Genomic DNA, 12974 nt, shown 5'->3' with positions numbered 1-12974 from the left:
TAGTTGTGAATTGAACTTTAAAAGCAGTGTCATTTGAAGAGAGCTGTGTTGTTTAAAAGTGGCATCGATATGTGCTCAAAATCGGGAGTGAAACATTAACATTACTTTGTTAAACTAAGTGACTTGAGCAATCATGTCCTCAATCCTACTATTAAAGCATTATCTATTTTATCCTGTCCTGTCACTTCTATTTTATTCACACAAAGATTTTGCAGTATATGTGTATTTTATGAATATACTTCATTTAGATATTATTTGCTTAACCCATACTTGATTTAATTATTGGTAGTCCACAGTTTGTTCTTTGGAAGCAAGAAATGGAGATTATGAAAGTAATGCATTATTGTGAAGGGATTGCTGCAATGTTAATGTTGCTTTGGGCTAATAAATGTTGCTAAAATATTTTAAACAATTAACTATTACATTTTCTCAGAAATGTCTGAAGTTGTATAAACCTTATTAACAAAGTGGTTGTGTTTTTTTTTACTCAAATTTGTTTAGTTGGGGAGGAAATGACTAAACATCTGAAATCCAAAATAAGATGCTCTAGAAATTATCCCAAATCTTGAAGCTATGCATGCTTTCCTTTAAATGGCCTTGAACACCAATTTAAAGGTCACTAAATGTATCATATTATATCAGATCTGACAACGTGTATGTTGTAGAACATAAACATATGGTTTGAGTTCTGTTCTGATTCTTTTATACGTTATATTTAAAATGGTGACCAAAAGCGTACAGTTGGAAACCTGTCCGTTAATGTTAACAGAAGACAAATAGTTAATTAAATCTATATTTCAATAGCATGTGTATATTTATATATTTGGGACACAGAAGTAATGCATCTTTTGCAGAAGAAAGTAGATAATTGAAAGCACCACCAAGAACTAATTGTTTTTAATCATTATATTTCATAGTGTACAAGTTATAACTATTTTCTATTACAGTGGGTACCCCATACTACATGTCCCCAGAGAGAATACATGAAAATGGATACAACTTCAAATCTGACATCTGGTCACTAGGTTGTCTGTTATATGAGGTAAGCTGATAAAGTATGAGAACCTTAATGTGCTGATGGTGTTTTCCTGAGATGCGATGGTGACTTTGAGAAAGCACTGAAATAAATGTGGGTTTTCTTCATTTTAATGTTTTTGATGCTCTGTTCTTCGGAAGTGATTTATGTATGAATGTTCTGACGTTAGTTTCTGGAAAAAGATTATTTTTTTTCGTTTCTGTAATGCAGATTGTTCACCAGAATGATAAGGGTGAATAAAAATGAAGTTGCAAATTGGACCCTTGAATTTGTTACATTTTAAAGTGAAAGATGTCGATGAACATCTGTACTGATTTGTTCTTTGTTCACTTTGTATACTCTGGATAAGATGTAGTCTATGGAAATAACACTTCCGCTATTCCCTTCAAACAATGTATTTAAATAACTTTTCTCAATTTCCAGTGTTTGGCAACTATACATTTCTGTAGAGGTGCTGCCTTTAAGTGCTAGAGATCCGGGTTCAATCCTGACCTTGGCTGCTGAATATATGGAGTTTGCATATTCTCCCTTCCAGGTGCTCGGGTTTCCTTCCATATTCCAAAGATATGCACGTTGCTAGGTTAATTGACAACTGTAAACTGTGTGTAGTTACTTGATAGATCTGGGTGGAGTTGATGAAAATATGAGGAGAATAAAAAAAAAATTGGATTAATGTAGGATGAGTGTAAATGGGTAATTGATAGTTGGTGTGGATTTGGTGGGCCAAAGGGCCTGTTCCTATGCAATATCTTTCAAAGATTCTACTGGTACAGATTTTCAGCAGTTTCTGACATGAGGTATTTTATCCTCTGGTAAATTTAATTCTGGTAAATAGCTCTACCAAAGGCTTTTTTTTTATTGCCTGTTTTTCTGGCCAAAATTCCAATCCATATTTGATAACTTCCCCCTTTCAGTCCTTGGGTTCCCTAAGTTTGGTAAAGAATTCTGAAAGATTACAGCAGTGCCATGTTACATAAATGGCACTTATTGGAGAAAAAATAGTTTATTCTACTAAATAGTTTATTTTACTAAAATAAAGTTTAAAAAGTTGAATGCAGAACAAATATCATTTTGCAAAGAATTAAGAACTTCACCACTTATATCTGCCAAGATCTTGCCAAAGACCACATTTGTATATGACCCCAGGGTCAATGTGAACTGAAGTTTTGACTTTATGTGCACAGTGGGTGTTATTGCAGGATTCTACATAAAGTATTGTAACTGTAAGTACAATACTCCCTGAACTCTTACTAAACCTTCTTCTACTAATCTGATAGCTAAATCATAAATGCACTTAGATTCTGTGACATGGACTGTAAACTATAAACTAAATTTATTACACTAAGCAACAAAGTCAAATTTAAGTATACATTTATAAATTATCATTAAACCTCCTTGAGGCTTGACGAAAATTTTACTAGATGAATGTGAATTCTATACTAACCCAAAGAAATTCAACCTTTTCTGGGACAAAATGAGTGGACCAGAAAGAATAATAAAAGTTGACACTGTTGTCGACAATTTTGAATATGATTGATTTCTTGCTGTCACAGGTCTTTGAATTGCAAGCACATAGAATCTGCTTTCTTTTGGTATTGTGAAGTTTGTCAGAAGGCATAGCACAAACTGAGCTGTATGCAGCTCAGCTTTTTTTAAAGCAGCATATGCTGTTTTGGGTTTTAACCTCAAAGAGTAAAATGGTGTCCAGAAAACACATTCGCAAAACGATTATGTAAGTGGTGAGACTTGTCAAGACAATGGCATGAAACAAATCAAGAACAGGGAAAAAAGGAACTGATAGGGATTTACAAGGACATTGCAACAATAAAAGGCCATATTGTTAACCTGCATGATGGAGTTTGAATGAACTGATAGTCGATTCCTCGTGGGAGCTGAATGTGACTATTTTTCCTCTTACTGAAATGATGGCCTAATATGCTGAGACTAAGTGTCACTGACATACCTAAAGCAGTACAAATCTTGGAAAATAGTGGGTGAAAAACCAACTGGACTGTAGATTTTACATAAATGCTGACAGCACAAGGAATTTCCAAGAATTCCAACCAAAGAAGCGTTTTTCTGCCAGAGGCACCCGGCTTGTTCACTAATTCATCACGTTTATCAGTGGAGTTGAAGACCTCATGGATGTAGCCTAAACAAAATGTGAAGAGCTACAATTTCAGTGTATTGAGGAGCTTGGAAAAAGATATAATCAGAATAAACTTAAAATAAGTTTACCAAGAATGAACAAAATATCTGAGTGAAGTATTTCATCGGAATCCTGGCGATTTAGAAGATTTCTGTTGGGCCCAGTTTCAGAGTACACTATTTTGTTTATTATTTTTAGTGATTTCTTAGGACTGTGTGCCATTATGAAATGGAAGTAATAACTTGTTTTATAATTAGTTTAGAGGTTAAAAACATCCAAATACTTTAAGATTTAAATCCAAAATACGAGTATGGTGATGTAAGGATTATATTATTGAACGAGTAATCAAGAATGTTTGATAATAGCAAAGCAAAATGAAATTAGCTTGAGAAACCTCGATGTGCAACATCTTAAAACATATTCACGAACATTTTTTGGGAGAAGGAAACCTGCTTTCACCAATGTAACTCCACACCAAAATTGCTGACTTAAAACAAAATGGAGAAGTTTTGGCAGTTTGGCAGCCCTTTAGTTGTAGTACTGCAGTGATCAGTAGACATTCCACTATTTAAAATATAAATTCATAACTTGAATGATAAGACTTGAATGTAATGTATCCAAGTTTGAATTGTGTAAAGGACACAAAATCTGCAAAGATTATATAGTCCGATTAAGTGAATGGGCAAAAAGGTAGCAGGTTAACTATATTGAGGGAGAATGTAGGGTTACTTACAGCTTTGGTCACTATATCTAAGAAAGGACAAAATTTCACCAGGTAGATTGCTGGGATTGAAGTATTGTCCAGTGGGGAGAGGTTGAGTAGGTTTGGTCTTTGGAAGTTAGAGGTCAAGGGATATGTGGATTTTATGGGAAAGTCAACCTGGTCAGCCACATCATACTTCATGGCAGAACAGACTTGAAGGATTGCCTACTGTTAGTATTTTTCAGGTTATTAATTGGACTTTGACAGGATCTAGCAACCCCACTCAGTTGTATGAAACCACTACTAAAAATATCAAATAGATTACAATAGTTCAGGAAACTGGCCCATCATCACCTTAATGGCATGATGATATGCAAGTGATCCTCATTTTTCTTTAAAGAGAACAATCATAACTTCTAATAAAATGACTTCTGAGCATTTGCTTTTCACTAGTTTTTCTCCCCCCAGCCTCTGTAATAATAGCAGTCATTAACCAGGAAGACTAGGCTGTCCAAAGTACGACTGCACCCCTGTGTTTCTTGATTAGTGAACAGTGTGTTAATTGCTGGATGACACAGCAGTATTTATCTTGCCCTCTGTCTTTCCCTTCCATGTGAGATTGAATTTGCTGACATCCTGGTGTGTTCAATGTTTGGATACCAGCCAACTTGTGTTAAAACTCATCCAAACCCTGGCAAGCATATTGCTTGGTAAATGCTTTCTTAGCACAACTTTTCCAGGCAATTCTGGGAAGATTAGTTTAAGATGACACACAGATATTTTGTCACCATCACCATGATTCTGTTAAATAACTATTTCTAAACTTTCACAATCATTTACTGATATCCAGAGTAAGGATAAATGAACTGATAATCCAGTGCATTGCTTTTTCCTTACTTTTTGGTGTAGTGCTCTTTCTAACCATGGCCTCAGACATAAATATAAACTGCCATGAACGCAATGCTCTTTGACAAAATGAATATCTTTACATTTAAAGATAAATTGATCTTAAAATTGACATAATTTACCTTCTGTCCACACCTCTTTGAGTACTTTTGTACCTTTTTAAACTGTTAAAATAATTGTATTTGCTTGTTTGTTCTGGCATAATTGAAGATTTATACCAAACACTACACTGAAATGTAGTGTTTCAATGTTTCTGATTTTCAGATGTGGGGGAAAAATGTTTTTTAAATTATACCTCGAAGATATGGGCAAAACCCCTCGTGATTACTGTTATAAAACTTATAGTGAAACAATTTTTTGTGTGGAGGTAATCCTATATGAATATTATGTTTTTGTATTAGGTAAGTGGATTGCTTTTTCCAGTTCCTGCAAAAAGAAATTTTCATACAAGGAATTTTGTTTTTTTTTTGGTTTTATAATCCTGGAGGAAGTATGCAATAGTTAAACAGATGACTGCCAGCATGGTTGACTTTACAAGAATTATTTTACGCTTAAAACATTAATACTTTTCTGATTTTGTACAATTATACAAAACACGGGTAGTGAAAATACAAAATTACAAACTTGATTGAAAGCAATTGTGATCACAATGCAATTAGCCTTTCTGGGCAGGTTGTGTGAGGCAGATTTATTTGCATCGAAACGTTAAATGCTCAAAAACCCTCAGTGCTTTATATTCTAGCTGTGTTTTGTTTCTTGTATTAAAGTTCAGCCAGCGTTTTGCTTTGCAAAAGCCATTCTTATACGATGGGTAAGTGAGATCCAGGCTAATTTGTCAATAATACAGATCTGAGAGAGTGAATAGAGAAAGCCTGCGTATGTGGTGTGGTTTAATGGGTCCTCTCCATGGCAGAATGCTATTTTTGTTTAATTCTGCATATACTTTTTAAACTGCTAATTATAAACAGTGCTGATGCTGAGAGCAATATCTATAGTTGTCAAACTTGGGTCATTTTGCTGAGATTGGCTCTTTCAAAATTCATAGACTCTTGTTCTCTGACTACAGAAGACTGCTGGCTTACTCAATGGCATCAGTTATGAGAAAATAGGAGCTGACTGGAGATATAGCCATGCATGCATAGTTCAAACTAAAATATTCTGGTCAAGCATGAGCATATGTGTACAGTCAGTGCCTTTGCATGAAAAGTTGCTTTTTATTCCCAAGCACAAAAATAGGTAAATGTTATTCTAAATAATTTGCTTAATTGAAATTACCAGGTAAAGGATTTTGCATTTGGATTAATCGGAGAACATGATCAGAATTGTCCATCTGTGTCACTGATAGTGTTATTGGTAATTTTTGTGAGATTATGTGATTAGGATTATTTGCACAAGATACAGATGGAAGGATATAAACCCCTTGCCCATTGTTTGATACTCGGATCCTAGCAGGCAGGGTGAGATTGAATTTTCTGAGAGATCCTTTCAGTTTTAAACTAATTGAGTCAAGTGGAGTCTTGTTGCAGTTGGAGGAGATTATGGCCTACGTGACCTTCAATCGCAGTGGGAAAAATAGGCCAATCATATCAAACAATTAAATGTGTTGCGATTTTTTTTAAAGAAAAAGTCTATTAAAATTACATCATGGAGCTGGAATTTTTGAAGTTATGGTGTTACTATTTGATAACTGTGTAATGTATAAATTTGTTTTTTGGACATAATGTTAGGAAGTTGTCTCATGTTATTGGTAGGAAGTTGTCTCATGTATTATAGATTAGAGTTAAAAGAATTTTTATTGAGGGAAATGGATATGACTAAACTTCAATAACAGCATGTAAGTTGGCCTGTAAGTGAGCCACATAGGACATCACTTTTTTTTATATTGCAAGAGTATATCATTAATTTTCAGTGGCTTTCCCAAAATTCTCCTCCTTAGTGTATATAGACTGACTCTGATCTTGTGGCATTGTGATGCTGCATATTTACTTGATTGCAACAAAATTAGTTTCTTTTTTCTCTGTCTGAAACAACATGTTGGCTCCCTTTTGCCATAGTATCCAGGATCACAGACAGAAAGTGGCCCAGTTTAAATCTGAATCCTAGCTTCATTACAGCAATGTAGAACAAACAATGCAATTCAAATGTAGGTATCCTGTTGTTTGGCTGAATATGTGTTTGGATTAATAACTTTTGTTACAGATCATGCAGTAAATAAAGCTTTTCTCAACCTACCATTTGTGTGTAGGGGTGTGAGTTGGCTTAATGGGTGTGTTGGGTAATGTGGAATAGGAGTTGAGTGTGCAAAGGAGGGAACAAGGATAATCCAACACAGTTCTCATGAATCTAGATGGAGGAATCTCACTGACAGTGTTGTAGGGGAGGAACGACATGAGCAATGTTCTGGGAGGTGAGGTCAGGGGATGGGGGTGCCTCCTGGATACTGCTGGGTGTTTATTGTGGGGGTAGGTGGGGAAGAAATTCTGTGGTGTAGATTCAGTGAGAGACTGGGACAAGGGTTTAATTAAATTTTACTCTTTAAATTGCAAATCACCAAAATTGGTGCAGCAGCAGTAAGACCACATTGTCCTGGGAGTGTCTGATGATGAGACAATGTTCCCCTGCAATACTCCAAAAGGAGGGCTGCATGATGGAAATAGTTATTCTGTGGGGTTCTGATGCAGAAGTTGCATCTGGATCACATGATTGACACCAGGAAGTGCCCAGCTGAACTTCAGACTATCACGAAACAACCTACAAATGGTCGTAATCGTGCTTTTCTCATGGAAACATGAATTTTCATTTCCATAATGCTGGAGTGGGGGAATTTTAGTTAGGGCAGAAGTATATTGTAATTGAATTGCTTGGCACTTTTTATTGATGCACAGTATAAAGTCATTGTTGAATGAAGGTAACCTTTTAACATTGAACTAGTTTTTGTATTAGAATGAGCAGTGCTAAGTTTTTAAATGAAAATGATTTAACTGTAAAATGTATAGGTAACTAGTCTGGGAACATCATGCAATAGAATAATTCCTGGTATTAATTAATGCCTTGTTGTTCAGTGTCACAAATTATTTGCATAAATTGATAATATAAATCAGTTACTCATCTACACGGACCTTGACATCTGAAGATGAGGTTTTACATGTTTCCTTCATTGTACAGAGCAGCAGTTGCCTCCTTAGAAGGTTGTAGGTTGGTGGCTTACAGTAAAAGAGAGAGTGCAGCCACCAGCCCTGAAGACAGACAGGATGCTCCCTTACCTTGAACATATCCAGAATACTAATAAGGAAAGTCGGACCCTTGAGGTCAGGGAGCAAGTCAATCATTTCAGTGATCGTCTCAGTGAGGAGAATCAAATTAGCCTGAAAAATTCAGCTGCTGGGAAGAGAGGGCAAGCAGCTGTCAGGGGCAGCAGCGATATGCACTAATGAACCAGATGAATAGTGCAAAAGCTAGAAAATAAAAACAGGACAGTTGACATTTTTCATCTGTCAAAGCAGAAGATGCATGAAAATAGGCCCAGTTTAACTCTTTATTGAATATGCTTCTTGGCTGTTAATTGTATTTTAAAATGTTTTATGGACTATTGTGTTTAATGGCATAAAGTGGAAAGGTTAGCAATATTATTTCTTGAAGATTAATTTAAAAGTTTTTAGTGATATTAGGAAATTATGTCAGTGGAACAGTTTAATGATAGATGCTCTTTGTTGATTCAGATGTAAATACTAGTTCTGGGAAACAAACAGTTAAGGATACGTTTCAAAGAGCAGCCGACAGATGAGAGCCATTTTCAGCTTGTCCTGTCCCTGCTAAAGCTCACTGAGTAGCACAGGATGGTCTGCGTGTTTCGCAGAAGGTCTGCGTGTCTGGGGAATGTACACATTGTCCTTTGAAAATCAAACTTATTAGCACATGCAGAAAAGGGTGACTGACTTTAGGGCACCACTGCACACACTGCAGTGTTGATGCTGTCCATGTTAAGGGATTTAAAGGGTACCACTACTGAATCCCAAGGACAGTGTTACCATCAACAAAACAGTATCTTGAGGATTCTAACTGCTATTTCTGCTTTAAAGATACATGCGTGTTATAGTCCACACAGTTCATGTGGCAATAACAAATTTTGGACTTTGCCTAACTTATTTTTGGTGTAACATTCAAAATGCAAATATGTTAAAGCAATATTTGTTTTTGAGATTGTGTGAGTATTCGCATAAAAGATAAATATTTAAAGTAACAAATTCTGAAATTTAAACTACTTTATTCTGCACTATTCTGGTTGCTCATTTTGGGCATAAGTGTTTCACTTTAAAGCAAGAAGATAAAGATTTAATTGTAGGATCAACGTTTCTTTTCTCTCCAAGCAGCAACCATGGTTTTGTACCAACAACCCGCCATAAATTTCTGTTTAGTGTACAACAGAATAAAACTGTCCCTAATTTTTCATATTATTTGGAAATATTTAAATCTACATTTCACTGATTCAACATTCTGCCAATAGTATAATTCTGAAGGTTCATGATTATTGGCAGGACTGGCTGAAATAGAGGGAGTTAGAATTAAACGCATGGTAAAATACTATGAAATGAGGTGTGTGTATCACTACCATTGGTCTGTATTGATGTGAGTACTAATTCAGATTTTCAAATTCACAGTTGCTTGAAGTATTTTGATGAGAATAAAATGAGAATCATTTTACTGCTTCAGTTTTGTATGGTTCACTTGGCAGCTGATGGTACATTGGCAAATTATTTTTATTGAGTTGTGTCGATCAAAATATTTGTTTCATCAAGCTTTGAAGATTGGTTTTATTTATTAACACTCACAATAAACTTGGGTAGAGGGTGGAGCAGGGTTGGAATGAAGGACTAAAACTTTAACAATGGAGGCAGAAATAAAATACCTGAGTTTTATTCACAATGCGGTCCACCATCATAGCTTGAGAAGAATCTGGAATTGTGAATCTCTGAACATCCAGGGATATTGATCATTCCAGTGAATTGCCATTTGCATCCCCCTTGGGTTGACAGGATCAACAGTGACTTTGTTGCTTACTAATTACCTAGTCACTGGTAATACATTTAAGATAAGTAACAAGGATTTACGAAGGGAAAACCATGCTCAATATCTCCAGCAATTTGTTTTTTTTTGAAGGTTTAATTAGCAGGATAGCTAAGGGGGAAATAGTGGATGTACTTTATCTGAATTTTCATAATGTGATTAATAAAATACCACATCAATTGTTACTTGAAAGTATTTGGGTTGATGTAAAAGCATGGATTGAAGATTGGCCTGAGAGCAAAGTAGGGTTGAACCAATTGAGTTGGTCATTTTCAGGTTTGCACTCTGCTAGTTTTGCCAAAAAAATGTGCGTAGACTGTCAGCTATTACAATTTGTATTCATGAGTTCGGTGAAAGAGCCTGTGTAATGATATCAACCAAGAATGATGAAGTTACCAAGCCAGATGGGGAAAGTGAACTGGAAGCTGCAGAGAGTCCAAGTTGAGAAAGCATGATGTGCAATCATTCACTTTCTATGATGAAAAATAAAATATAGTTTCTAATATTAAGAAACTAATAAATGTTGGTGCACAGAGAGAGGTTTGTGCAGAGGGTAAACTTGCAGATAGAGCAAACAATTTGGATGGCAGCTGATACCTTGGCCTTTTGGGAAAGAGGGTGGAGAGTGCTAAAACTAAGGAAGTCTTGTTGAGTTTTTAGAAAGCCTCAGTGAAATCTCATTTGAAATAATGTGTGAAGTTTCATTCTCCCTCCTTAAACAAAAGCGATGTGTTTGAAATAAAAATGCTCCCCATTTTCAGGGAGCATCTGTGGAGAGAGCATGAACTTTTTGGGTTGATGACCTCTTTAGGCTTCTGACCAAATTTCATTGAACTGAAACGCTGATTCAGTCTCCCTCTCCCTCTCCCTCTCCCTCTCCCTCTCCCTCTCCCTCTCCCTCTCCCTCTCCCTCTCCCTCTCCCTCTCCCTCTCCCTCTCCCTCTCCCTCTCCCTCTCCCCCCCCCTCTCCCTCTCCCCCCCCCTCTCTCTCTCCCCCCCCCTCTCTCCCTCTTCCCCCCCCTCTCTCCCTCTTCCCCCCCCCCTCTCCCTCTTCCCCCCCCTCTCTCCCTCTTCCCCCCCCTCTCTCCCTCTTCCCCCCCTCTCTCCCTCTTCCCCCCCCTCTCCCTCTTCCCCCCCCTCTCTCCCTCTTCCCCCCCCCTCTCCCTCTTCCCCCCCCCTCTCCCTCTTCCCCCCCCTCTCCCTCTTCCCCCCTCTCTCCCTCTTCCCCCCCCTCTCTCCCTCTTCCCCCCCCTCTCTCCCTCTTCCCCCCCCTCTCTCCCTCTTCCCCCCCTCTCTCCCTCTTCCCCCCCCTCTCTCCCTCTTCCCCCCCCCTCTCTCCCTCTTCCCCCCCCTCTCTCCCTCTTCCCCCCCCCTCTCCCTCTTCCCCCCCTCTCTCCCTCTTCCCCCCCCTCTCTCCCTCTTCCCCCCCTCTCTCCCTCTTCCCCCCCCCTCTCTCCCTCTTCCCCCCCCTCTCTCCCTCTTCCCCCCCCCTCTCTCCCTCTTCCCCCCCCCCTCCCCCTCTTCCCCCCCCCCCCTCCCACTTCCCCCCCCTCTCTCCCTCTTCCCCCCCCCCCTCTCCCTCTTCCCCCCCCCTCTCCCTCTTCCCCCCCCCTCTCCCTCTTCCCCCCCTCTCTCCCTCTTCCCCCCCTCTCTCCCTCTTCCCCCCCTCTCTCCCTCTTCCCCCCCCTCTCTCCCTCTTCCCCCCCCTCTCTCCCTCTTTCCCCCCCCTCTCCCCCTCTTCCCCCCCCTCTCCCCCTCTTCCCCCCCCTCTCCCCCTCTTCCCCCCCTCTCCCCCCCTCTCTCTCCCTCTTTCCCCCCCCCCCCCCTCCTCTCTCTCTCCACAGATACTGCATGACCCTGTTTCCATGATTTTCTATTTCAGATGTTTTTTTTTGCATTTTGGAACAATGTACCATCTATTGTCTTGCAGTATAAATTCAGAAGGTTGATTCCTGCATGAAGGGAGTTGTCCTATGAAAAGAAATTGAATGAGATTAGAATATGCTCACTGAAGTTTAGAAGACTGAAGTAATTTCATTGAAACATCTGAAGGCTCTTTGAGGGATTGACAGGGCAGGTGTCAAGTCACCTTTGTTATTACTAACTGAGGAGTCTAGAACAAGGAGTCAGCCATTTAGGATTGAGGTGAGAAATTTATTTATGCAGAGAGTTATAAATCTTTGGAATTTTCTACCTTGATGGATGTTCAGTTGTGTGTATATTTGAGATTGAGATTGGAAGTTATGGGATTTGAGGCACAGGATCAGCTGTAATCCTATTGTCGAATGGAAGTGGCTTGAGGGACCACATGACTTACTGGTGCTATTTCTTATGTTTATTTCAGGACTGTGTATGATAACTGATATCAAAGAGGGTTGTCTGCATTGTCGAAGGTGTTATTCATAAGATTAAATGTCACATTGATTCTCTGTAGTTTAGCTGGCCTTTAAAACAGGAACATTCTCCTTTGTCCTTGCCAACAAACCAAATACAGATAAATAGTTGTTACTCAATTGTATTAGTGGCTCTTACTGTAGTTAATTTGGCTGCCACATTTAACAGAATAATAGTTACTAATTAAGTATATTTTAGCCATGATGATAGAACTTGATGCAGAACCTTCTAAGTCAGAGGTAAAAGCTTATGTTAATGGGATGTTTAACACTTTCACCCATATTTTCTTGTGTGATAAATGGAAGAACTCTTCTTTAAAATGCAATCATTCTGATTTTGACTCCACCTCTTTTACATCATTTTTGTTGTTCTGCTGTATTCAAAACAAAATTGTTAGTCCTTTTCCTGTCTTAAGTCTGTCTTTCTCAGCAGTTTGTATATTGGTTATATAAAACAAAGCTGAGAAACTAAATATTTCATTTGCAACTGCTTTTTTTTAAAGCTCTTTGGGTTATTTTGTTTTTACATTATGGAACTGTCTACTCATGCTAGTAATAGAACTCAAAGAAATAATTACTATTTGTATGGTTCAGTGAATTTAATATGAATTGTACCTAAAGCAGTTTTCAAGATCCTGGTTTCTGAAGAAAGGAAGTTCAGGTGACATAAATGAGAACACTGCTACTTGGTATTTATAATGAGGTGCTACAAGTTGCTATTGC

General features: G+C 38.2%; 1 protein-coding gene across 6 annotated transcripts in view; it reads left to right on the top strand.

The window, feature by feature from the left end:
• nek7 (NIMA-related kinase 7) overlaps positions 1 to 12974 on the top strand; it is a 150633-nt gene that overhangs the window by 125327 nt on the left and 12332 nt on the right. For all 6 annotated transcript variants that reach the window (XM_052012220.1, XM_052012219.1, XM_052012221.1 and 3 more), the window contains one exon: positions 948 to 1042. In XM_052012220.1, coding sequence (XP_051868180.1) covers positions 948 to 1042 — 95 coding nt within the window. The remainder of the gene's footprint in view (positions 1 to 947; positions 1043 to 12974) is intronic.

This window comes from Pristis pectinata, chromosome 3, assembly GCF_009764475.1.
Source record: "Pristis pectinata isolate sPriPec2 chromosome 3, sPriPec2.1.pri, whole genome shotgun sequence".
NCBI lineage: Eukaryota > Metazoa > Chordata > Chondrichthyes > Rhinopristiformes > Pristidae > Pristis > Pristis pectinata.
This window is presented reverse-complemented; position numbering and strand designations above follow the sequence as displayed.